Raw genomic sequence first — 27596 nt, forward strand, 5'->3', positions numbered from 1 at the left:
CAGTTTCTTTCTTGCTCTCTTTTTAATGGTGCATTATAGATTTTGTGACTTTTTTGATCTTTTATACTAAAACCCCCACTTTTTCACAGGATGTGATATGGAATTAAGTCTACTATGTAGTGTTAACAGGTTCATCTAAAGATGATGACCCAGGATTTCCCGGGTATTTTTGTGAGTTTCTGAAAGGATATTTTATTTAATGGCATTCTTCCATGTTTCTTCTATTGTGGTGCTAATATTTTGTGATTTTGCTAGTTCTACATTTCCACTGAGAGAAACTGATGCTCATGTTGTGGGAGGGGGAGGAAAAGAAAACCAAATATTCTACTCTAATAAGGAATTTTGAGTTTGATATGAGCAAAGAATTTAAATAGATTCATACTTTTGTTTGAAAGTATTTTGACTTTGTCACTTAGCATTTAAAGTTAGCACACTAACAGGCATGTAAGACATAGAAAAGCAAAAAAGATTTAAAGATTGTTAAGGTTATAATGCATATATTACGCATAATATAAACATAGTAGCTTATACATAAATACAGAATACTTACCAAAAGGTTGTTGAAAAGTGACATTGAAGTAAAGGGCCAGATCCTGGGAACTGAGATCCCTAGGAATATGAGGGAGAGGGAAGTCTTTGCTAGCCCTTCTCTGTGGGTTTTTTGATCATGGACTCAGATGATGTTTCCACAATTCACAGTAGGAAAAAAAGGCTTAAAAGTAGATGTTTAGATCATTTCAGAAAACAATTATATGGACTAGGTGTGCTTTTGAATTTAAGACATATACCATAGCTCATCCTTTTGATGCTAGGCTACCAAAGTATTGCATAGATTTTTGTCAACATATTCCAGTGTTTAATAATCTGGTATATTTTACCTGTAAATGTCTTGAAAAAACATCTAGGGTCTCACAGCTGCGCAGAGGTTTAGTGTCCTAGTGTGCCTCAGTGACTGGCTCCATCCCTGGGTCCAGGGTGGAGGGAAGACATGAGATGAGAGGGCCCGTTCCTTTCCCTGGTACCGAGAAGAAGCTGTTTTTGCTCTCCTCAGAGCCTAGAGGCTGCCGTTACAAAGTCCCTTTGCTTAGTCTGAAAGCTTTCGGGAGCCTCCCCCTTCCCTCTGCCCAACTGTACAAATTCCTGGTGCAACCTGACATGTTGCAAGATTTGGGAATTAGAGACTCTCTCTCCTTGTTTGTCACTTATCTTTTACCAGGATGATCTCCACAGGTTCATGGTATACCGAAAAAGAAAATGCACTTAGTTTCTCCTTGACTCCTTTATAAAACAACTAGGACTTTTTACTCTCAAATTTATGTTTCAAAATAAAAGAGCTTTTCCACGTGTCCTGCATATGCCCTAGACATGCACAAATGAGAGTCAGTCCCCTTTTGAAGATGCTTGGCTAGCTTTTTCAGGCAAACACAGTTAAACATTTGGGCTTCTGTTTTGAGAAGAAAGGTCTAATTCTGAACACAACTGTTGAAATTATCACAAGTAGTCTCACTATAATTTACTGCCTGAGGTTGTTAGCTTCTAAAATAAAACCGTAAGCAGTAAGGAATCATCACTATGACTAATACAGAGGCATGGGCTTTATCCTGCGATTAGGCATTCAAAAGGAAGATCGTGCTCGTAGTCACGGTGCCAGATTCTGCCCTGCAACAGGCATGGAGCTCCGAGCATGGCAAAGGTGGGACGTCTCCGTGGGTAGGACTATGTCAATCCCGGTGCTGTCACCTCCAGCTCTGTTCAAGGGGCTGCCACGGCCGGGGGGCTGGCTGGGGGCATGGTGATTCTGGCCATCCTCAGGACCCTGCTCCTGTGACTGGCTGTAGCTCTGTGCTGCCTTCCCTGGTAGGAAACCTTCCCTGGTTTTTCACCTTCATGGTGAAAAACCCTCGTTCGACCCCTCTCTTCCCACTTGTGCAGAGGCTAGGCTGGCTGGTGACCTGTCTTCCCGACATACAGTGTTGGGTCTCTTATAGGCCTTACTCACCCTGACCAGTCTCATTCAGGACCTGCTCCCTCAGCCCAAGTGGCTCCATTTAAGCCCCTCCACTTTCTGCCCCTCAAGGCAGATGGTAACACAGAAGAATGGCCTCACTGAAAAAAAGATAATCCTTTTTTCTCCAGTATGTACCGCTCTAATGCTCACTGCCATTGCCTGTAAGCTTAACCATTATTTTGGGGACAGTCCTTTCTCTTTTCTTCCCTATTGCTTTGTCAGCTGCCTTGTGCTCATCAGTGTCTTTATTTCACTCATGAAGAACTGTAGCTAGCTCTGCTCTGGAGACTGATGGAGAAGACTGGCCAAAGCTAAGGCAGATTTCTCTCAACAGTGATCTAGCTGTGGCTAAGCTTATTTCTTGTATTAAATGAGTTCTTTAGGATACGCTGTTAAGAATGCTGTCTGTGACTTCTCAAATAAAAATAATGAACAGTTTGCTCAGAGCAGTGAGCCACCCTCAGGAGTTCATTAGGACACTAGCTCGGTGAGAGTCCCTGTGGAGTGAAGTTACTTGTCCTTTGTCTTTATGCTTCTCCGTGCTCATACTCCACCAGGACCTAAAGCCCATTAGCCTCTTAATCCACATCCTGTTTTGCTTATTGCTTTATTAATAGTGAGCTGGGAACGAGGAGCAGATGTTGCCCAAAAATGGCAACAGCATTAGAGAAAAGGGAGAATGAAAAACAGTGTGTTGATTTACTGCATTTATAGTATAGTGTCTGGTAGAAAATCTTCCTGGAATTCTGAAACGGGGAAGGAAAAGCAGAGCCATCAACTCATACCTCCCTTTGGCTGAGTTCTTCTGTCCCTTCATGACTTGGAGTGAACCAGGCTGAAGCACCTAGTTGGTATCAACATTTTCCTGTACTAGGAAGAATTAGTAAAGCCCCAAATCCAGCACAACTCACTTGTGACCTTAAAAAGACAGTGCCTTCGTAGCTCTCACCTTCTCATCAGAAACTAATACAGTTCACAAGACCAAGTCAGTATGACTTAATGTAGTGTTCCTTCCTCTGCGGTTTGCTACCATCTCTCGGCCAAAAGGTCATCTCCCTCAAAGAGCAGCAGATGGGACACATGTGTGAGCGCTCACTACAGTAGGCAAGGCTGCTGGGAGAGCACCCACAGCCAGCTTGGGAAGCAGTTTGTCGGCACTGGACTCTGTGCTAGGCTAGGCAGGGCATAGATCTGAGCTAACCTCCTCCAAGACCCACCTGACTCCACAAACTCCCTATTAAGGGGAGAAAAATCCCCAGCTGGGAACTTAGACAGACACTATTTAAGACAAGGCACTGTCCTGACTTAATGTCTTCCACTCACACGGATGAATCAAAAATAGGATGCCAGCCTGTTTCCTTAGACCAGGAAAATGGAGAACCATATCCTCTTGCAAATATAGCCACACTGTTCTGCAACACCAGTTGCTTGCTTTGTGCTAGAGGGGTACTATGTATTTTAAATTCATTTAAGTGAAACTTTAAAAACAGACAGTGTTACATAATAAGTCTTACACATTTATATTTTATTGTGAATCTGGATACCATCATTGCACCTTCTGTAATCAACCTGTCAAAATCTCTCCAAGACCAAGAAGAGAATAATATTGATTTACCATTCATCACTTGGCACTGGCATATTCATATCCACTGCAGACTACAAGTATTCCCTTTGTTCAGCAGTATTCAGATTCAAAAGTCAAAGTCAGGCATTTGGCAGCTGTAATCAATTTAAATACCATCCTAAAACAAATACTTTCACCTAGTTCTAGGAATTATTTTATCTCTTAATAGGTTTGCTACTGCAGAAAGAATTGAAATTGTACCTGTTTACAGGTTGCACCTATTTACAACTGTTGTAAATGCTGTGAGAACTTACACTTCTCCATGGGACTGGAGTACGCTTTTGTAATATTTACTGTTGTTCTGTGACTTCTTGAAAATTATTGTTGTTCATATATAACAAAGGCTAGGAATCCTGGTCATATAAAAAGATCTCGAAGGCAGTGTATAAATATGTGGTCCAGAAAGCTTACAGTTGCTAGTTCATTTACGAGTTTGAGTGCAATTGAATTACTGAAGTTTAGTGGGTGGTATTCTGCCTAGCAGCTAAATTATATGAACCATCAGGGATGGTTAATAAGATGACTGAACTGAATTAAGAATGCACTCTTGTTGAAATGGGCTACCCTTCTCTCTTCCTCCTTTCCCATCCTTCCCTCTTTCCCCATAGACCTGCTGCTCTCTTCCTTCTTATTTTATTTTATTTTATTTATACATATTTTTTGTAAGCTCCTCTGCTCTGCTCCCTGGTAAAGTGATCTAACTTGCTAAAAGAGTAGACTATTTTTTTTCTCTTTCCCTTAGTTGATTTTCTGCTGCCCTAGTGAGCTGAATCAGCGTACTGCAGGCTTCAGTGAGTGCTGGAGCTAGTGCCAGAGGAGCTACGGAAGTGTGAGGCTGGGAGTGGAAGAGGAACAAAAACAGAGAGGAACTGCAGTAAGCAGTGAGATGACGACATAGAAGAAACTGTATTAGAGACCCTGCATAGCAAAAATCTGAGAGATGTGAAAACTCCTAGGAAAACTGTTTGTATCAAAGAGAATCCCAAAGCTACAGGCCCAAAAAATCACTGAGCTTGGGATACCTTACCAGTAGAAGAGATTTGGTGAAAGCCTGGAAAGTAGAAGTATTGTTCTGGCTTTGTTGAGCTTGAGCTGACTGAGTGCTGAGCATACACAAAAAGATGTCAAATACAATCTTGAAAGTGAAAATGTTATCTTACGAAACTATCTTATTGATCAAGATTATAAGTAAATTAATATATTATGTGGTGACTGAGTTTTAAACTCAGGGTTTTTTTTGAACAGAGGGGAAACTCCTCCACCCCCCCCAATCTACCTTGCCAGAAAAACCCTGAAGAATAACTATTCAAAAGTAAGATATTATATGTCTTTGGTGATTAGTTTTCGGTAAACCGGTCAATAGAGGAATATCTCATCACCGTATCCTTTGTCCAACCACAAACCTAATAATTTGCAGGTCTGTTGTGCTTGTCTTAAAAAAAAATGAGAAGAAAAGGGGCTATGAAAAAATGAGAAGAAAAAGGACTATGAGAGGATCAGAGGGCTGGAGCACCTGCCCTGTGAGGAACGGCTGCGAGAGCTGGGCCTCTTCAGCCTGGGGAAGAGAAGACTAAGGGGGGATCTTACCAATGTGTACAAGTACCTGAAGGGAGGGTGTCAAGGGGATGGGGACAAACTCTTTTCAGTTGTCCCATTTGACAGGACAAGAGGCAATGGGCAGAAATTGAAGCACAGGCAGTTCCGCCTGACCGTGAGGGGGAATTTCTTCCCTGTGAGAGTGACAGAGCACTGGCACAGGTTGCCCAGAGAGGTTGTGGAGTCTCCTTCTCTGGAGATCTTCAAGGCCTGCCTGGATGCAACCCTGTCTAACATGCTCTAGGTGACCCCACTGAGCAGGGAGGTTGGACTAGATGATCTCCAGAGGTCCCTTCCAACCTTACTGATTCTGTGATTCTATGATTCTATGAAAATAAAATAATTCAACCTGAGAGAAGGGGATTAAGAAGAAACGCTAGGAGAAACATACTCCAAACTAGCTTTTCCAGGCTTTCTGCCTGTTCCTGAACTTTGAGGTGGCTTGTGTTGAGACAAGACCTTGAACAAGACACCAGCTGGCCTGGTCTTCTTTCTTCCTAAAAACAAACGTTGTCCTTTCTTCTCAGTTTTCAGCAGATGCTGTAGTGAAGTTTCATATTCCAAAGAATTCATTGCCTTTTACAAAACGCGACGCGCTGCAGCAACAGCCTAAGGGGGACAGCCTAAATTACAGCCACAACTGCCAGGCGCAGGTCCACTTTGTGGGGCTCTCCGCTTACTTTCTGCATCCCGGCTGCGGCTCCGTGCTGAGCCTGCCCCAGCCGCTGCCGCCGCTGGCAATGCCGCGCCGGGCGGACACTCATTTACACACCAGCCGGGGAATTTTGTGTGCGTGTGTGTGTGTGTGTGTAGCGGGTGAGTTCTGTAAACTCTTGTGCGTACATATAACTTAAAGATTTAACTTTTTTTTTTTTTTTTTTTTCTCCCCACAAAATCGGGGGCTGCAGGAAGCGCAGCCGCTCTGCCCCATGTGTCGCCGGGCCCGGGAAGCGCCGTTGCGGGGCCGCCCTGCTCCGCGGCGGAGCGCGGAGGGGGCCGCGGGGGCGCGCGGCGGCGGCGGCGGCGGGCGGGTGCGGGCCGGGCGCGCCTGCGCTGCGCCACGCTGCCCGCGGAGGCGGCGGCGGCGGCAGCGGCCGGGGGCCCCTCGCGTTGGGTGACAGCGCGGAGCGGGGGCGCAGGGTGGCCCGGCCCCGCCGCGGGCGCGGTGAGTAGCGCGGTGCGTCTGGGCGGCAGGGGGGCCCGTCTCGGCACCCGCCCGCTGCCCCCGCGCCCTGCGCGGAGCCGCGGCCGCAGCAGCACGGCGTGGCCGGGGTCGCGGCCGTTGTCCGCGCCCGCGCTGTTGTCATCCCCGCGGCCCCGCTCGCTCTCCGCCCGCCCGGCTTGCGCGGGGCTGAAGGCAGCAGCGGAGACAAAAGCGGACAAAGGAGACGAGACGCGGGCACGTTTCGCTGCTCGGGTAGGCAGGGCTCGGGCGTGCGGCTCCAGATGCGCTCGGCGGCTGCGTGTGTGTGCGCACGCGGGGGCGGGGGTTGTGGGCGCACGTCTGCACGTGGGGGCACCCCCGGGGGTGCCCGGAGCCCCCCGGCATCGCTCCCGCCCGGCTTTGTCCCCCTCTGCTCCGCCCGCTCCCGCTGCCCTGCCCGGGCCGCTCGGCAGTATGTATTCAGCGCGTTTATTTTTAGGTTTGCAAATAAAGGGCTTGGCACGGCGACCTTTCCCTGCCGCGTCCGCCTCCAGGGAAAGGGGTCGCGCTCTGCCCGAGGCCCGCGGACATCGACGGGCCAGCCCTGCGCTTACGTAAAGCCGGGGCATGAGCCGCGGCAAGGACGCGCTCCCGGGCGCTCCGCGAGGGGCGGGGAGGGAGGCGCGGAGGGAGGGAGGGAGGGAGGCGGCCGGGCGCGCCGGGCTCCGCGCCGCTGACCTCCCGCTCTTGCTCTCCGCCCGCAGGTCGGCACCCGCCAGCGGAGCTCTGCCGGCGCCGAGGCAGCAGGATGCGGGCGGCGGAGCGGCGGCGGCGGGCGCCCCCCGCCCGCGGCGGGGCCGCCCCGCGGGCCCCCGCGGCCGAGCGCGGCTGAGCGCGGGCATGTGCCGGCGGGCAGCGGGCGCGGCCGGGCCCCGGAGCGACGCCGAGCGAGCATGGAGCCGCAGAGGACTTGGGCTGACACGTGCGCCGGGGCGGCCGGCGGCCGGCGCTAGAGCCACCGCCGTCCCCTCCCCTCCCCTCGCCCGCTCCCTCCCCGCTATGCCGCCCTGCCGCCGGGGGCCTCGGCCCCACGCCGCCGTGCACCCGAGCCGGCGGCTGTGAGGCCGCCGCCGCGCGGAGATGGCGACGCCGGGCAGCGCGGCGCAGCAGCGGCCCGGCGCGGAGCGGCCGCCGGCCCCGGCCCCGGCCCCGGCCGCGGCGGCGGGGGGCCGCGCCGAGGCGCCGCGGTGCCGCAGCCTGCCGGTGCTCGACGGGGCGGCGCCGCGGGGCCGCGGGGCGGCGCTCGGCTCCCCCCTGACGGCCGGGGCCGGCGGCGGCCGCTGCCCGCCCAGCGCCGCCGCGGAGCCGGCTCCCGCCGCCGCCCGGGCCGCCCTGGCCCTGCGCGGCCCCGGCTTCCCGGCGGCGGGGAGCTGCCGCCCCTCGAGGACGGGCCGCGGGGGTGCCCCGCCGCTGGGGCTGCCCGGCAGAGCGTGCCTCAGGGCCGCGCTGGCCGACTCGCGCTTCTTCTTGGTGTGCATGTGCTTCCTGACCTTCATCCAGTCCCTCATGGTCTCCGGCTACCTGAGCAGCGTCATCACCACCATCGAGAGGAGATACAGCCTGAAGAGCTCGGAGTCGGGGCTGCTGGTCAGCTGTTTCGACATCGGGAGCCTCGTGGTGGTGGTGTTCATCAGTTACTTCGGGGGGCGCGGACGGAGGCCGCTCTGGCTGGCCGTCGGTGGGTTTTTCATTGCGCTGGGGGCTGCGCTTTTCTCGTTACCTCATTTCATCTCTCCGCCGTACCAGATCCAGGAACTGAACTCCTCCGTCAGTAACGAGGGCTTGTGTATGACTGGCAATAACACCGTCAAAGAGCCGCTGGATTCGCCGGCCTGTGTCAAGGACTCTGGCGGAAACGATCACTCCCTCTATGTAGCTTTATTCATTTGTGCCCAAATCCTCATTGGCATGGGCTCGACACCCATCTATACCTTGGGACCAACCTACTTAGATGACAATGTCAAGAAAGAAAACGCCTCGCTTTACCTAGGTAAGGCATCTAAGTAAAGGGTGCTTTGAAACACTAACCCTACGTCTTTCCGAGGAGCCGCTGGTTAAAGGTACTGCTGCCCTGTGCCTTCTGTACTGCAGCTGTGCTAGGCTTTCCTTCTGAAGTCAGCTTTGAAGTAAACTTGCCATGCTTTCTTCTTAATAATTTCTTCCCTTTAGTATGGAACTGTGGACAGCAGTAACAGGTGAGAATGTGTGCATAGAAGTGACTGTATTCACACCCTCCCGTATTCGGGATAAGGCACCAGAGAATCAGAGCAGGTTGTTTTCTCTAATGCTTTTCACTACTTGGGCATTAGCAATTTACCTCTTCAGAGAGCAGTTTTGAAGTTAACTGTATCCCTTCAATTTGTTTTACTAATAGAGAAGCAATATATTTCTAAATTTTGATCGGTCTGCCTTTAGGTTAAATACAACAATAATGTTTGTTAAGTACTTCAGAAGATTTGCTGTGTGTTACTTTTGCAGCATTTCCTTAACAAGCAGTGAATTGTAGCAGTCATTAGTAAATCATCTGGGAGCTGAGAATGAGTTAAAAACATTGATAAAACAGCAAGTGAAACCTCCAGGGCTCAGAGCTCAGTTACCTGAGCTCAGATGACGCTTAAGGAAGTGACAGTCCTCCCATCTGTTAGCGGCTAGCACGTGGCTTTTGGCAGGTACAGGTGGTCGCATTGGGAGTCATTCTCACAATGCGGAAGGGGTTTCTCACTTAACTGAGTACCAAACTTTCCCAGGAGTTAGAGGTTATAACTAAGACCGTGACTTTTTTATAGTGTGCATAATGCATAAAAAGATTCACTGTCTGCTGAACGTTTATTAAAATCTTAGGTGATTTTTTGAGAAATGAATCTCACTCCGTCAAATTGTTTTCAAACAAGGGGAGGCATTTACTGGTCTGAAAGAACTACTAAATAGTTTTGGATGCTCAGCATTACCATTTTCAGTCAATCTTTGGGATAACCTTGGAGATAATCATTCTGTATAAAATAGACATTAATGAAAGGAATACAGTTGGTGTGTGCTTTATCACCTTATTAAGCAACAGTAGTAGATCCAGATCGGTATTTTGTATTGCTTTTGATCTGTTCTCCAGCAGCTTGACTGTTTCTCGAACCAGTTCTATGTACAGTGTCCTGAGAAAGCCTGAGGCACTGTTGGTTTTCAGAAGGAGAGATAGATATTACCCATATTTCTTGTGTCATTTTCACAACATTGTGTAATGAAATATTGAATAGGCAACAAAGCATTTTCCCTTTCTCTTTCCCCTTTGAGAAAGTTCAACTGGTATGGAAATCTAAATTAACCTGAAATCAACTTTATTAGCACTAAGAAAAAAGTAAAAATGAATCTTCCTGATGAGGTTTGTAACTGTAGTGTGGAACAGCAGAAAGGGGACCAAATCTGATTGCTGATAGATAATTTTACATAGTCCTCAAAAACCTCAAGAGAAGAAAAAGAGGAGATGCAGTGGCTGTAGAAGAGGACTGGAGGGTGACTGGAATGAGCAGGGTGAGAGCAGGAGGAAAGTCCCCACCGAAGGGGGAAGCAAGGTCAGGGTCAGGGTTCTGAAATCCTCACGCACCGGAGAAACTGCGCTTGCTACTGAAGTGCTCCTAGCACGATTTTATTACAATTACATTACTATAAACGATTCAGACAATGGCTAATTGTTTCGAAGATCACCCCTGAAGTTAACTGAGATAAAAGACACTAGCGGCTGCTCAAAAACTGTATGTGACTGGTAGCTAGGGACTGAGTTCAGCTCTGAGCTATACTCGCAGATACCCTCACAGATTAAGTCCATATTCAGAAAAGTAAAGATTAGATATCCAACTAAAGTATAAATGAATTTTTGCTTTCCATTAGAAATCATGACATCATGTTTTTTTTTTCAGCAGTGTGAAATTCTGCCAAAACTTTTAACTTGTCCAGGTTTGAGTAGTTATCTCTCTTCAGACTTAGGCAAGTGAATTTTTGAGGGGCAGAAGTAAAACCTGAGTTGGTGGGGGGGAGTGGGGAGAACATCATCTGGCATGCTGGTGTGAACAAACATGTTTTTTGAATTGGCTCAGAGGTTTGGAACATCCTCAGAGGTTTGCGGGGTGGATGTGTGGGTACAGGGCAGGACCCCCGGGCAGGGCATGCAATAAATGGGGCTAGGACACAACTCTTGTCAGTCAGGTGCCACCACATCTGACGTTATGCAATATTAATTTCTCGAGGCAACATGGTTTTCTTATTGAGGCAAGCTGTATGAATGATATCTGGACATAAGATACATGTACGCGTGTAGACTTGTGTGACTGAAAAGTATAGTATTGGGTCATGGAAGCTTGGAAGTTTAGAAAAGAGAAGAAAGCGTAGTGAAACAGATCCGATTCACATGAGAACGTGTCTCAGTGAAGAAGTTAAGTTTGGGGAAAAAATAGTATCCTCTAACTCAATTGGAAAGTTCTTAGCGTGTGTGTTCGTAAGCATGCTTGCACTGCATTCTGTTTTTCTTTTCCTAAAAAAATTAACATGTGCATATGTATATTCAAATGAGAAGCATTTGTGTACAAGCATACGTTATTATAAAAGTTCCACAGAGCTGAAAATTTTAAGACTTCTTTACAAGTCTTTAAGTTTACTCACTAATTGTAGGTCAGTAAAACCCCCTCAGTATCACTAATCCTAATTCTGCAAAAACTCACCTTATGTGGCTGTGGAAGCTATTTTATTTTCCAAGTTAATCCAGCTCAGGGCTCGAGTGGCACTAGCATATCCTCTTAAGTGTCGGCATGCAAGCTCAGTGTGGACAGCTGTTTTAACATTCCTGGCTGGAAGTCCTGCTCTCAAAAAACATATTTGATGCGTATACATAGTCTCTTGGCTGCCTCCACATAAGTCCATCTGTCAGGGTGGCACAACGCCAGTTTACAAGGTGGTATGTTGTTTTTAGTAGCATAGAGGTGCCAAGCAGTGTATTTGGGCTGCTTGCATAGCAGTGTGCAAGCACACTCTTCTGCAGAAAGCTTTTTCCTTGCAAAGGTAGTGCTACCCTTGTTTCCTCCTGCCCCTTACGGCAGTCGATGCTTTGATACCGGTGATGCTAACTGTGAGAAGATGTGTGATCTCAGAGAAGTTATGATCATAACAGATTCCTAGGAAATACAAGAACTGACTCTTTTAAATCATAGATAATCCAAAATAGTAATTGCATACTTTTTCTCAAAACGGGACATCGTGTTGTTTTTGTAAGCCTCTCCCTTCTATGCTTTGCAGTAAAGTAGCATGTCTGTAGTCAGTTGCCTGATGAATGCAGCTTTTCCTTTTAATTATGTTAGGGTAGAATTCTCCCTATTTCATTTGGAATTGAATTGGATATCGCAAGTCCTTTTTTGTACCCTTGATGGTATTTCTGCTGTCAATTTCTAAAACTTAACTTAAACACAATGTAGTTTTCTGGGGATCCAGCAGTTTATCTTTAATAGCTTTAATGAGTTTACCGTGTGATTGTATTGTGAATTATAAAAGTTATTCCTAAAACACAGGGAAAAGGGAGGTTTATTAGCAGTATTATGGTGCCTGAATGGTTTTCAAAATATCTTGCTTGTTTTGCAAAAAACTATTGCAATATAAAAGGAATTTACTTTGAAAATTTATACATAGAAAGACAATATTAGATTTACAGAAATATTGCATTAATAAATACATGTCACCACTTAGGAATGCCTTTCACTTGTACCTTCCAAAAATTTAGTAGTGGGTGAATTAGTTTTTGTGTTAAAGATATTTTGTTTTCAGACTCCAGAATTCTCAAAGCTGGTTATGAAAGACTGTGAGGAAAGGGTCTAAGCCAGTTTAATTTAATGCAGGCTCTTCCTGGTTTTGAGAAGGTACAATAATTAAAAATGCAGTGATAGAACTTTATGAGAGAATATCTGAAAAATTGGGTAAACCTGTGTAAATGTGGTTGGTAGAGATCATGTATGAGAGCCCGAAAACAAAGCCTTTTCCTAACCTGAAGGAAGAACAAATATTTAGACTGATTTCAAAAGTACTTGGACTCTGGCTTTGTTTTCGCAAGGATCATTTGTGGGCTGCTGTTTCTAGCATTAGATAAGCCATTTTAGTGTGACTGTATTCTGTATGGAAATCATCTTTTTAGCAGTATTTTACAACTGTTTACTCTGTGTACCCGTCAGGTCTTTTTGCAGTCTGCTCAAAAGCCTGTACATATGCTTATAATTCTTTTAGTTACATTTATTGTATTTCTAGTTATATCTACCGCTAGATCTACTTCCCACCGGGAAGGAGAGGGAAGGACAAATAGCTTCATGCACTTCTCCAGAAACACTCTACCTTTGCCCGCTGGGTGCTGGGGAGAGTGCGAACTGGGTGTCTTCATATAAGGCACCGTTTCCTGGATGTAGGCATGGGAAGCACTGGATCATCATGCTGCTTGGATTGATTTGTTCCCCCCGGCCACTTTTGGGGTTATGCCATCCAACAGTGGATACTGCTGGAGGACAAGAGCTGGAGCCTGGTGAGGGCATTTGGTCCTTTATATGTACACTGAAATATCACTGAGACTTTTCAAGAGAGAATCAACTTTCAGGCTGACCAGGAGGGACAGTCTGGAGGGAGTGAGACAGCTGACTGGTATTTCAGTTTATTCTCACCATTCAGCCTGTGACCACTTGTGATACACCCTGAATACGCTTCATGCTATCCGATACAGAGAAAAGCTAGTTCCTACAGGGTTTTCTCAGCATTGATCCGTATGGTTGATAAACATTTGTTTACAAACATTTTTTACAACATCCCTGTGAGCAAGCTGTGTTTTATGAATCTAAAGGACATTAAAGCTGAAACTGGCAAAAATGTTGAATGTTTTTATTGCCTGCTGTATTTCACATATAAAAGAGCGGCATGCTCAGATTTAGTCCTCAAATACAGGATTTTCATTTATCTGAGTGAAATCCACATCTTGGCTTATCCAGAGGCTACTCTAAAAATGGGCCCATCAACCATCTTTTGTAGAAACCTGTTCTTGCTTTGTTGGCACAGTCAGCTGGGCAGACTTAGCTGCTGTCCGAAAGCACTGTGCTCTCAGCTGGCCTTAGCGTCCTGAGAAGCAAATGAAGCGACTGCAGGTCTGTTTAAAAGACTTGTGCATAAGTATTATGCTGTTTTACTGTACAGATAGTTTAGTGCTCAGAGGATCCAATTCAGTATTGTGCTTTTCTGGCATTTCTATAACTTTTTTTTTTTTTCGTGTGTGTTAAAATGCTGATCAGGCATTGGGCATGGTTTCTTTTAATTATTTAAAGTACTGCTACGTGGTACTTTAGGTGGGGTTTTACTACCCTATATTATAGCTGAGGTGAGGGAAGTAGATAATTTTTACTTTTCATCTCCACTTTAGCCTCCTGCCCTGCAGTGGGATTGATAACGTTTTCTTCATAGTGAAATCCTAGATCATCTTTCTTAGTATTTAGAGGAAGGAGGGTTCTGTAGCTATGCAACTGATGTGTTCATAAAATGAGTTGAGCGACAGCAGTGGGCAGGCTTTCCTCTGAAGTTTTCTGGCTGCGGGATTTGACATCATGAGCGACGTGCCCTGCCCTGCGTTGTCAGTGTAGTGTCCTCCTCCCTGGAGGAGATGCTGCCTGGAGCTCTGCTGCTGCCTCTGCTCTTGGCTCCTCCAGCATCATTCACGCGCAGCGCTGTGACCCTTAGGCTAAATGATAAAGAGGCACTTGGAAGTAACTGACAAAATGTGCTTTGCCCTTCAGTAGGGCAAGAAGAGGCCTGTGTTATACTTTTCTGATTGGCTGTTTTCTTTCATGTTAAATGACAAAATTTGGGTGGGATCCAGGAGTTGGAACTCACCAAAGTCCCAGGTCCTGCTGCTTTCCTTACTCGGGATATGTCAGGTGTCCGCCTTCTGAGCCTCAAAGCTCCCGTGCTCCTGCACGGGAATGCTCTTTTCTTGCTCTTTTTTTCTCCCAGAGCTCTGCTGCAATTCTGATTTAGGCTAGTGATGTCTGAACTTGGATGTGGTTCCCCAGTGAAGCTGAAGCTCAAAAAATTAGACAGGAAAGTGGTCTTGAAGTAAGTTTGCTAGTACCTTTTCCCAGGAACTGAAGGCTTACGATTTAGTATGTAAGTATCCTGTGCCTGGAAACGTTATCAATCTGCTTGGTATCCTGACTGTTTTGTAAAGGCTCACCAAAAATACTACTGTTGCAGTTGGACCAGATTCTAAATGGCTTGAGAGGCTTTTTATTTCCTCTAGATTGCCTTAACTGTCGTTTAGTAGCTGCTTTACTACCTAGAGTTAATTGCCATGAAAGTGCTTATACAGTCAAAAGGGAGTAGAAAAAAGTCAGCTGACTTGTTAATTGAAAGTTAAGCAGACCAGAATTCTCTCTACCATCTCATTCAAAGATATACAGTTTTCTTCCTCTGCTGTATGGGTGATGCAGGCAATTACACCAAAAGAGACTTGACCTGCTATTTCTCCATGAAGGCTGGCATCTATAAATTTTGACCAAGGAATGCTTAAAGTAGAGGAATGGATTCCATCTATTCATTTTAAAAGGGCAGAGCGGTAATTCCACCACATCAGAATATTTCTTTAGTCTCACACTTTCTTTTTAAATATATTTTAAGTCTTCTTCATCATGGTACCATTTTAAAATGCCTTTGTTACACTTAGGAAGAATCAATTCAGTTTTGCTTTTTTCATTTTTTAAATGCTTTTTACATTTCTTTTGAAAACGGTTCTACCGTGAGACATGCATGACTCCATAAAAATGGCAGTTCCTGTTGCTCCTGATGACTGGGGTGGTAAAAGTGGGTTTTAGTTATGTGTCTTACAGCTGAGAGAACAGAAGATTCCACTTGGACTCTGAGGACAGAGCAAGCTGGATTATCATCCTTCCCGTGATTCATCAGAATTGCCAAAATTTCAGCTCCAAGTCCAAGGGTGCCTCTGTAAACCCATCAGCTACGGGGGATGTTAAGAGCTGTTAGGGCTGTAACCTGAGTCCTAGAAACTGCATGGATGGAAGAGGGGAATGGCTAGAAGTGATGGCTCCGCACGGAAAGCGAAGAATTGTTTGCCTTTTGAGTCCTGATTGTAGTTTCATTGAGAATTTGTTCTTGCAATGAAGTCAATCTGGGTTATAACTTCATTGAATTAACTCTTAACTGAATTTAGGAGCTAGGTCCATTGTTTTGGTTTGTTTTTTGTCCCCAGCACTGCAGTGCTTTTAGCACAACTTGCTTGGACTGTCTGGTCCCGTTGGCTGGAATTAGGAAAGTTTGCGACAAAGGGCTGCTCTGCGATGTGTTTGCAAGCTCCCTTCACTTCTAAATCCATACCTCAACCCCTTCCCATCACCCCCCCCCCCCCAAAAAAAGAATATTTTCTGCGGTGGGAAAGAATATATTACAGCAGAGAGAACTATGGACCGTGTCCTGCTTTGTAGCTGAATGATTGAGAGTTTGTGCATCTGTTCTGCTGTCACAAGGCCAGAAATTCATATACACTAGGTAGCACTACACTGGGCAGTGCTAACTGGATAGCTAGGGAACCCTGGTCTTCCCTCTTCCCTTTCTTACTTCTTTTTCTTCCGTGTGAATAAGTGAACTTATTCCTACTTGAGAAATGGGGAGGTGTGAACACAGAAACTCAAGTGCTGTTTTTATGCTGCCATTACACCTGATAGTCTAATCTGAAAGCAGTAATTCTCATGTAGGTAAACAGCTTACTTGGCAGCAAGGCACATTACACCAGTGAAAAACACTGTACTCTGGAATAAATTATGTTTTAACTAATATCATGCTGAGCTTGGAAGAGAGGCAGCTGGAAAAAAAAGTATATGCTTACACTGGTGATTTGAACAAGTTTACATAAAAATTACTGAAAGAGAATAGACATGAACTATATCTTATCCTGCAGAATAGTACTGCGTCTAACTAATTCTGTACCCCTGTTCTGTTCCTTTTTGCTTCTGGTCTCCATTTTCAATATAGCTTATTTTTCAATAGTTTTAATTTCTTTAATTGACTTATCAACATATTTTTGGTTGTTACCATTTTTTCCCTGCATATATTGATTTTAACACTTTTTTCCATTGCACTATGTCAGTAGGGCCTTCGATCTGACGGTTTTCATACCCTCCTATTATCCTCAGCTCTTACAGAGTTAGAATGAAAGTTCAAAGAGTATATCAGCATTTATTTTTTTGAAATCCAGTGCTGCTCTGAATGGAGGTACCTGCTTTTCAGTTGATTAAATTTAGAAAGCTTTTGTTATTAGCAACTACTTTCCATTTTTATCTGTCTGCTTTCAATCAATTTCTTGGTAAAATTGGTAAAAAGTAGATCCTGGATAGATTCTCCTGTGGTTATATTCTTTCTGTTCTGCGTTTTATTAAACTATCCTCTAGAGTCATAGTATTTCAGATAATCCATATATTAGCTGAGTGTATCTTCTGATAGAGGCTTTGCTAGCAAGGGTACGGTACTTCCTATTTTGTACACTTGCTGTAGTTTCCTGCAGTATTTATTATAGATTTGTTCAGAATATTTTACTTCAGGTGTCATGTAGGAGGACTCAAAGGTGCCAGTATGCTAAGCCAGGTGCTCTGGTGCCTTACTTACACCTTCTTTTTCAATCCCTGATTAGATCAAAATCTGAAAACCAATGCGCTTTAAGGAGTGCACCTGTGTAGATAAAGTGGAGCAAATTGTAAAACAGTTCTGAGCACACTGCGGCAGCTGACTAACCTGTTACTCCAAACAGAATGTGTGAAATAAGCCTCAGTTGTTTCTAGAAGATACCTAAGGTCTGTAGACGCTTCTTCTCTTGTGTGGTCCAAGGTGCCTGCGGGGCAGAGCCAGCTCTGAACCAGCTGGTGCCTGATGGTGCCGAGTCCATCAGAAGAGCTGAAGGAAGATGCTGCTTTAAGTTTCTCCGGAGTCCTGGAAAACCCCTGGCGAAGCTGAGGAATTTTGAAGATGGAAAGTACAGTGAAGCTTTGCTTCCACCCACGCTCCTCTTACCCCTCAGCCCAGGATTTTCCACTCTTGCCTGATGTGTCCCTCCAGGCCAGTGTGCGGACCATGAACTGCAGAATCCCTGAGATTTCAGTAGCTTTATTTTAGCTATTTAGCAATAGTAGCTTATTTTTGAAACAACAAAATACTCTGCCAGTGTGCGACTTTTTAATCTGAGTTTATATTTTGGTTTGTTACTTAATTCCAGTGTTTGAAATAATAGAAGTTTAATAGTGAGTATAATCTTCTAAAGTACAGATAAGTTCAGTAATAACCCTCCCATTTCAAAAAGTAAAATATTCAGCTATACTCAGCCACTACGTAATGTTGTGTGTTCTAATTTCTATTAACTTGTTGGGCAATTTTTATCAGCTTGATTTAATACAGCTGTCTAGTGATAGAAATAGTGAGGGCATCCCCAGGAAAATTTTTTAGTCATGGGGAAATATAGATAATACACGAGGTTTTGAGTCTGCAATATGTTAGCGCTGATGCACACAAATTCAGATATTTAGCTGGTAAGTTACATAATTGGCCTGAAATAGGAATTTTAGAACATTAAGTTTCTTTTTAATAACATAACTGAGGACAGAAAATGGGCATTAGGGTTGTCTGAGGCAAATTTATGGTATTTTGATACTACAGCTGCATTGCAATTGGAGGGATGTTAGAGAGAGAGAGTAGAAAGGCTCTGAACAGAGAGAGTAGAAGGGCTCTGAACTCAGCTCTGCATCACTGTAATGTAATGCCATACCTTAAATAATTTTTCAAAGGCAGAGTTAAAGAGAGAACTGATGCTTGAAGGAAGAGCCATATTCTAAAATTAGTTCCTAAATAGCAAATGCGCTGTATTGATTTCCAGAAGCTCTGTGACTGTGTATTTCCTCAGGGCAGTGATTATAAAGGGAAGGATATTGCTGGCATGTGAGAGCTCCTTTGCCTACAGAAGCAAAGGAAAGTAGCTGTGAATAGGCAGTAACAGCCACATGTTTACTCCCATGGCTTCTCCAGAAGCACTGGGAGAAGAGAAGGAAGACAAGCACTTCCAAAATGAGAGCCTCTGGATTTAGGGCTACTTTGGCACCTGAGCGTGTGCAGAAGGTAAAAAAAGTCCTGACCTCGTTAGCATTTGCTGTTTGTCTTACTTGATATGTTTTAGCAACAGAGTTTTGCTTAGACTCAGAAGTTTTTTTTTTTTTTTTTTTTTTTTTATACTTACTGGATTTTGTGGATAATTGCTCCAACTTTGGGCAGCTGGAAGCACCACAAACAGCAAGTACGGAGGCATTTCACCTTGAAATGCAAAAAAAAAAAAAAAAAAAAAAAAAAAAAAAAATCCCAAAGACTGGATAAGGCAGCTGCCTGTCCGACTGGTCATTCGTGCATTGTGATAACTAAAAGATCAGCCTTCTGTGAGAAATGAGGTAAAAGTGATTGACCAGTCCTTGCCAAGCCAGCTAATGGGAAAGGAGTTGAAAAGGCTGTTAAAGTTACTGACTCAGAAGTCTTGGGTGCATTTACACCTTTTTAGCGAAAGGAGAGACTCAGTTTATGAGACACAATTTACCAGAGAAAAACAGAAGAATATACGAACTAATATAAGATTTCCTACATTGGTGTAGTTAGAGCAGCTATTAGTCTTTTGGTAAGTAGTAACATTTTAAGTTGTAGGCTGGAGTGTTCAGATAAGGTAAAAATAAACTGCTTATGACCAAATACATCTGTAATTAATTTCCTTCCATCCCAAGTCCCTTCTTCCCCCCCCCCCCCGTCCTCCAAATTATATCCTACAAAAAAGAAGAGCTTACCATGGGTCTGATACAGCCCAGTGCTTTGGAGAAAAACTAGTATTCTACTTCTCAGAGTTGTGCTGTCTGCTTTTATATGTAACTTGAGAATTACAGAGTCTAAAGAAAAGATCTGTCGTATGTCATAATTTCAGGATATGTGAGAAATAATATTTATTGGTTGCCCAAGTCAGGTTAATCATGTGTTCTAAGTATTGCATGGCCTGACCAGAGATATTAGAAGAATTAGTTGCTTAATATTAGAAGAGATGAGATGAGATGAGATGGTAGCGTAACTTGCTGCTGTGTCGGAGTCCCTAGCTGCTTTGGTAGGATTACTTTTGCACTGCCAGTGGCTTGGAAAGGTCATAGAAATTGGGGTACAGAATGTGAGGTGCAGTGTGGTACTCTTGGATGTAGGAGACCGAGAAATAATGCAGTTCTGCTCTTGAATTTAGGCTGTACTGTATTTTTCTTAAACTAAAACGAAAAGATTTGCTATCGCTTTTGCTTTTTCTTCTTATTCTCTTGAGTAGCGAAATGGTGTAAATCTGGGAGAAATGACAGCTGGTTGTTTTCTGATGCGGGGGAACTGACTTGAGGAATATCTGTGTGGGTGTGATGATACAAGACAGTCTCTTAATACAACCCCTTGGTTATGCCCTGTATACTCTTGTAACATGTAGTGCCAAAATAGACAGTAATCCTCTTATCTGGGATTGTGAAGCAAGTAATAATAGAGCACAAGTCAGTGTCATCAGTTCAGAGCTGTTTTTCTGATAAACATATTGTCATTTTGTACCTGCTAGATTCTTTAGCACTTCTTAATCTTTATATTAGCTAAGTCTTTCTTTCCAGCTAGAACTGTTAATGTTTCATAGTAGTAATGTCACCTGCAATCAAGACCTCTTAGTATTCATATTCCTAACTGGTACACTTGCTTTAAAAAGGCCACTGAGATTTTGAGTTGTGTAATTCAGCTTATTTCCTAATACGAGACATTCAGAAGGAAAACTGTAAGATCTCCTAGTCTGGATAAAATGTTTCAACTGTCTCATGAGGTACCCTGAAAAGACATGAGGAGATACTGTCTGCAGACTGTTCATCTTATTTAGAAAACACGAGTTCTCTGCTATACAGCAGTGCACATAGGGTAAGCATGTGCTGGAGGAAAAAAGCTATTACCTATGCAACAAGCAGAGTTAGAGCAGAAATGAAGATCTGGAAGTGTTTATTTAATATTAATGTCTTTGCGCTTATGAAGGCCAGAGTCATGATAGCTAACTGCTCTCTTGGTCTTGTGGTTCTCATGTCTGGCATCTAATGACCGTTAAATTCAGAGAAGCTTTCCAGAAAAGTTAATAAAATCACAGCTATCTATAGGAACATTCATTTTCCCACTGAAGATGATAAGGATGTACCTGATACTGAATGGGAGCAGGATCAGATCTGTAAAGCTTTTCCATTTTTTAAACTGCAAAGAGATCCTCTTGAGTTTTTTATATCAAATTTATTTAAGTAATGGGAAATAAAAATTTGTCAAGTCAGCAAAACAGACAAAAATAAAGCAGGGTTCCTTTTACGTTGCGAAAACAGTTTGGGAAAGTGGTGCCATTTTTCTTCATCTGAGTTTGATGGCAAAAGTAATTTTTATGGAAAAATGGTTATCAGTGTACACTTATCTGCAAAGCTTGACATTTTGAGATACATTTTTGCATCGTAATTCTCGATTCCTATTTTTCATTTCAATTTGCATTCATTCTTGGGTGGAAAATACAAAAGGTCCTATTTGAAGACTACTGTCTGCATGTCTCCTCTTGCTCTGATTTTCACCCATTTTATTATTTATAGCATGTTATAGACTTTACTAGGAGATGAAGAATTTTTGTGCTTGCTCACGTTGAGAATACCATCCCTGAAACTTCAAGCTTACCTGTTTTGACATTTTGTAAATATTTCATCAATGATTTTCAGTAGCGTGTACTAATAAAAGGATGATTCTTGTGCTGACTTACTATTTCTACAGTACCACTAATATAACACAGTTTGAGTTGTACCTGAAATCACAGGCAATTAGGATAACTGTAAGGGACCATCCACAGACTTTTCAGTTTTGTTTAGAGTTACCTGTGTTTAGGCAACTCTGTGCCACTTCTACGGGTAAGTGGTATCTATTCAAACGACTTTATTGTTCAGTTTGGGGAGCCAACTTTTGTATCAAATTGCATTTAATATATTGTTGTGCAGATTGTCTATAACTAAGTATATTTGTGGAGTTAATGTATTCTTATTGCTTATTATTATGTGGTCAAGAAGTTACATATCAAAGTAATTACATACTTTCTCCAAGGAATAACTCAGAGTACTGGAATAGGGTCACCACATTTAATGATTATTTATGTCACAAGAAAAAAGCTGAACAAAAACATTTGGGTTTGAGATTTTTCTATTTTGATGAATTTTTAAGTGTATAACACTTCATTTCCTTAGTCATCTGTGATTCTCTCCAGCTGAATGTTAGTAGAACTATGTAATAACTCACTGGTAAATGAACAAAATAGTTGAATTCTGAATTATAGGCTTCTTAATACCCTTAATAGCCTGGATAATATGTTAATATAATGCCAAAAAGAGTGAATCAATTCCCCAGTCCCTTTTTCCTTATTGCAGTGCCTTATCTTTGTCAGTCAGCATTTTCGTGTCACTCCTGTGTAACTGAAGGCTGCCACCGGAAGGGAGGCTTTTCCCTTCCTTGCCTTTTTCTCTTACTGCAGACACGTGTTGTTGCCCTTTCCCTTGCTTTGGATTTAATGATTTTGTGGCTACAGTGTGAATCAGACCTACTGACTTATCTGGCAGAAGACACTCTCACAGCTATGGACAGGAAGAGTTTTTAGCTGGGACCAGATCATTCACCCAGCTTCCTGTGGTAGGGATAGGCTGGGCGGCTTGGGATGGGTCCCACTTTCAGGACCACCCCGGGTGTAGCAGCCTGCCCTCGCATCCACTTACATGTCATGTGAAACCACATGCAGAGCCCCAAGTCACATCTGTCTCCCGTGCTTTCTTTGGAGAGCTGAAAAGAAGCAGCTGTAGCAAACATCTGACTCCTTGAGTCTTACTTTTTTTGAAATGAGAGCTATTTAGCTGAATAGCTCATGTATTTTTAGTATTTTTTAAGAGAGGACTTTTGTTTTCATTATATTTGGAATCATGACTTCCCCTTTGCACGTCTTCTAGTGGAAGGAACAGATTTCTTCTTCCTTTTGTTTCTTTTCAAAAGTGAGAAAATATCTCTTGAAAAAAAATCTAATAGTTGGTTCTGTTATCCTCCCCAAGATGGCTGTAAAATTGCAATGCAGGTGTAGCATCATCAGTCGGAGGAAGCCTAAGTTTGTTTTTAAAGTGGCATAGCATACTGTAGGACTAAATGGAGGCTTCTGTCTTGTCGGAAACTGTATGAATATTTTAAGGATATTTTCTGTGTAGTTTTTTCATATATTATTGTGAATGCCTGAAGTTTCCACCCTGTAGGTAGCAGTACATGATCCATTAATATGCTTTTATACACTTGTAAGTATAAATTTTAAGGTAATAATGTAATTAATAGTAATACAGTATTCATTAATATGCTTATGTAGAATAGTAGCTAAATATAAAACCTATTTGGTTTTATATGATACTGGATATTGGTCTGTATTTCAGCTGACTATGAGACATTATACAAATTGAAGATGAAGTAGAATTTGATCCTGAAACCCGCACCTCAAATGATTAATGTATTTACATTATTCCATTGCACTTCTCATTGATGAGGGAAAAACAGCTCTTTTGGAGTTAATTTTACTAAACCTGGAAATTCCTATCATAGAATTGATGGTACCTTGAAGATGACCCCTTCCCCCCCGGTTCCTGTTCCCTTTTCTAAACATTAGAACTTGATACAAGAATTAACCTCCTTTCTATTCCCTTATGCTGATGCCATGAGCAGGTGCAGGTGCTAGATGCCATGGAGCTGCCTGGACATGCCTCTGTTTTAGCCAAATATTTGCAGCTCTTAGGCTGGATTTCTGTTACCAGAAAGTTGAAAGTGGCTTGATCACAGGCTCAGGATCTGGACCATATGTTGAGTAACTAAAATAGTATCTCAGAGACATGATGGTTTGTAGCACAGGATAGCTTCATTATTTTGTGTGGGATAACAATACAGAAAGTTGATCTTTCATCTTTCTATTAAAAAGTCATTTATGATTCTCTTTCTAATGGTATTTTTTCATCTGAAAAATTGGCATTGGTCTGTAAGATTAACAGAATTTAGGGGGCTCAATAACAGAATCTGATGACTAATTTTTATTCTGGATTAATACCAGCCTCTAAAATTATTATTAGCACATATAATATGTAGGGTCCTGACTAGATTAAAAGCCTTGTCTTGACCTTGGCTTTGTGTAACCTGATCTGTATTGTAAGGATCTTATGTTTCCATTTTTTCAGTTGTAAAAATTATTGATGGGCAACTTGCATAAAACCTTCCAATCCATTCTGACAGTATTTGAATTCTTGATTAGAGAAAATGCTGGTACATGCATATAACCTTTGTTCAGAACAGCACTCAGATGTGTTTAAGCTCCATCTATTAGCAGAAATATATATACAGTTTTCAGGACATTAATGTATAGTTGCCTTTGAATCGGACAGATTTTATCTTTCTTAATTTTGCCCATGTATTACTAGTTACGGACTCTAAAGTATTCTTAAATATCACATATTCTTTGTTTCACTGAACTGGGTTACAAATTCCTTTTATCTCTGCAGAGTCATAGGATTTTGCAGCTGTGATCAGACTCATTAATTAATGACAACTTCAATTAAAAAAAAAAAAGATAGGGACTTCATCATTCCCCATAATAAGCCCCCTTTTCTTCCTCTGCAGCAGTCTTTCTCTTGGCATCCTGTGTCCTTGCAGACATCCTCATGGTGCTGCCAAACTCACATTGTTCTGCCTTATCTCAAACGTTTCTCTTTCATCTCTGAAGATAAGTGGAATTTAAGTTCATGGTAAAGCGTTCACACCATAATCTACTTTCAGATACTGCGATGATGAATGTGGCATAAAAGATCAAAAAGATAGCGTAGAATAACCTTTTGAGATTAAGTGCTATAATTTCTTTTATTGACTAGCACAGAGGGAGGTGGAAATTATATCCTACTAAGCTGTTTCGTTTGATTCCAAATACATTATTATTACACTGGAAAGTCAAAGAGTTTTCATTTTAAAATTTATAGGAAGAGACAGAAAGTGTAGTAAAGTTGTTATATGCTTTTTAAAATAGCATTAAGAGGAAGTAGGTGGATATGCAAAAATGTTAGCATGTAAATTTATTTGAAGACACAAACCAGGAGAGCATGTGCAGAAAAGAGCATTTGTGGAACCTCATCTACTTAGCAGTGGATATGGTCTATTTTTCAAGCCGGGCCTTTCTGTTTTCTCTGCTAAAGGAAGTTAATGCACCTCTGCAGCGATAGATACTTCCAGCTGTGTGGAACTAAGCCCACTGTGATCATTTATGTGTATATTTTTAAACTGAAATGTGGGAGGGGGAATAGCTTCCATTCTGTAAGATTAGAACTTGATTGCTTGGCCCTCTTTTACATCTTTCCTAATCACAGATATCTGAAGTTGTATTAACTTGGCAATGACCACCTGTGGGGGAAAACTTGGTAGAGAAATTGGATATACCAGTTGGTAGTAATAACTACAATATTGCAGAATTGTTGTGAATGTTCGATTCATTCAGCAAAATCTCTCCAAAAAGGCTTTCAGCCTTCTATTTTTCATTTGTTTTGAGCAGAATCAAGTATCAGAAGAGAAGCCTGCATGCAAAATGTGTGACATAGGTGAGGTTATTGAAAAACTAGTTAGTTAATAATTTGTCCCAAATCACCACTCCTATTTTTCGTCAGAGTATCTGAGGAATATTCCTCAAACTGGGCAATTTGGAAAGAAAGACATATTCTGATTTTATTTAGTCCTGTGAAAATCTGAAGAAATTTCAGTGATTTCTGTGGATTTCTTTTCTCTGTTATATTGGTGTAAAGAAGAACACAGTACAGTCCAAACCTTTTATTTTTTATTTTTTAAGGTTGTGTAAATAGTTTATTTTTGACTTTAGCTGCTGAGCTGGTTTATTTTGTGATCAAACCATTCCTTTTTTTCATTATTATACGAAAATTAGAAACTGAAAACAATATTAAAATATTCCGTTGAACAAAAACTGTTTTGTTGGACACTTAAAAATGTACAACTGGAATATTCACAACAAAGGCTAGGGAAGGTTATGCCCATCAGCCTTGCGTTAAATATCCTGAGGTAAGAGCCTAAAGTGGTGTCTTTGAATCCTTTCTCCTGTGGAAAAGAAGTTGCATGCTGTTAAAAAGAGTTTTCTACCTTTTTTTTTTTTTTTTTTTTTTTTTTTTTTTTTTTAATGAGTGAATCTGAGAGGTAATTTAGTTTGGTTATTCAGCTATATTTGCTAAGAACGAGTGTCTGCTTCTGCTGTCATATGTCTGCTCATTCTCCGCTGCAATGTTTTGATCTTTTAGTTGTTAAGTTTTTCCCGGCAGTTTTAGTGTTTAAAAAGCGTAATATTGTGTTACTACTGGTTTTCTGTTTTGCAACATTTCCCTGAGTGGTTTATTATGTGAGTCAGCGGATGGTGACTTAACTGCACTTGATCCAAGGAGAGTTCTCATTCTGTAAGTGTGTCTCAGGCTCAAAAAATCTCAGAAAAGCACTTACAAAGCAGTGAGCAAAGTACTAGTAGTGTGCCGTTTGGGAGCACAAGTGGAACAACCATGCTTGGTTCAGCCATGGTTTGCACAGCTGGGGGAGCAGAGTCAGATTCGAGACAACGCTGTGTCAATCCCGTATACCGTGGGTCACGCAGTCGCCTCAGTGCGTCAGATTCGCTAAGTGCGTGCTGTGGTTCAGCGGATGAGTTGCTCAGCTTCGGCCGAGGAGAGGAGGAAATTGTTGTAGAAGATACCTCAAAGTTAGCCTGAGCTCTGCAGAATGTACCGTGTGCTACTTGATTTCTGTGTTCTGTGCATGAGTGTTACTACGATTTCCTGCATGACATTAAGGTATCAAATATAAAAGATTATCAGCATAATGCTCTGAAAGCATAGATCTGAGCATGTTATATTAATTTATAAATAATTTACATAGTATTTTTTGTCCAAGGTAATAAGATAGCCAAAGAGATTTTTGTTCTTAAAGTGAATATTTCATTGTAGATGAACATTTTGTAGAGCAAAATTTAAGAGAGTTTTGTTACCAGTGTAATTTGATTATTCAAACTTTTACAGTATACCTTTATTTCACAAGAAGCATGTCTTACTCTACATCTTGAAGCAAATGTCTGTAATAAAAACATGTGAGTACTGTACTGAATTTCTAATCCATACTATCAACAATTAATCTCATTACAATATGGTTTGTTAAAATTGTCAATATAGTGGATTACAATTACAACTAAGTATAATATGCAATATAGAAATATACTGAAAGTTTTATATTTGTTCTTTGAAAGAGAAGAGCGAAGCATGTTTGCATTGCTTTGCTGAGTAACATTTTTACTCTCTTCTCTACCTATGAGATGTGTGCTTTTATTTGTTTTTGTGGCAAATTTATCAATATGAATCTGAAAATTTAGTTAAGGGTCCACCAGTGTGCTGAGGTACAACTCTTCTGCCACATGTTATAAAAATCTTCTATTCAGTGGAAGGATGCCAAGCAGATTTTCATTAGACTTGGATAAGCTCTGTCAACAGCAAGACCACTAGTAACACTTATAATCATGTTTTTTCCAAGTAACTTCAGTATTATTCTTTGAGTTCTTCTGTCTGTCGGTGTCTCGCTCTCCTTCAGAGTAATTTAATAACTGAGGTTAAGATTTCCCAAGGGGCCTAAGGAAGTCCGGGACCCAACTTTCAGTGAATTTCAGTGGGATTTAGGCCTCATATTTAATCTTCCTTGCAAACATAATCCTAAAGTTTCAACAAATAACTTCCTTGTAGTAAACTGATTAAAGACTGCGATAGTATGCAGATTGCATATGTAAGTGCAGTCTTCCAGTTGAATCTTCCTATATGTAAATAACCAAAAGCATCTTTTCTCTGAAGGGTGATACAAACTGGCAAAGATATGAGAAAAAAGTCATTGACTTGCTTAAGTAAGCAAACTCAAAGTAATGCAATATTTTTTATTTTTGCTGAAAATCATTATTTTATTTCCTAAGGCTGGCTGAG

General features: G+C 42.4%; 1 protein-coding gene across 1 annotated transcript in view; it reads left to right on the plus strand.

Moving 5' to 3' along the window:
* Positions 1 to 7512: 7512 nt before the first annotated feature.
* Positions 7513 to 27596, plus strand: part of SLCO5A1 (solute carrier organic anion transporter family member 5A1) — a 70862-nt gene continuing 50778 nt past the window's right edge. Inside the window, exon 1 of the mRNA XM_062568189.1 lies at positions 7513 to 8422. Within this exon, the coding sequence (XP_062424173.1) occupies positions 7513 to 8422 (910 nt within the window). The remainder of the gene's footprint in view (positions 8423 to 27596) is intronic.

This window comes from Rhea pennata, chromosome 2 (assembly GCF_028389875.1).
Source record: "Rhea pennata isolate bPtePen1 chromosome 2, bPtePen1.pri, whole genome shotgun sequence".
Lineage (NCBI taxonomy): Eukaryota > Metazoa > Chordata > Aves > Rheiformes > Rheidae > Rhea > Rhea pennata.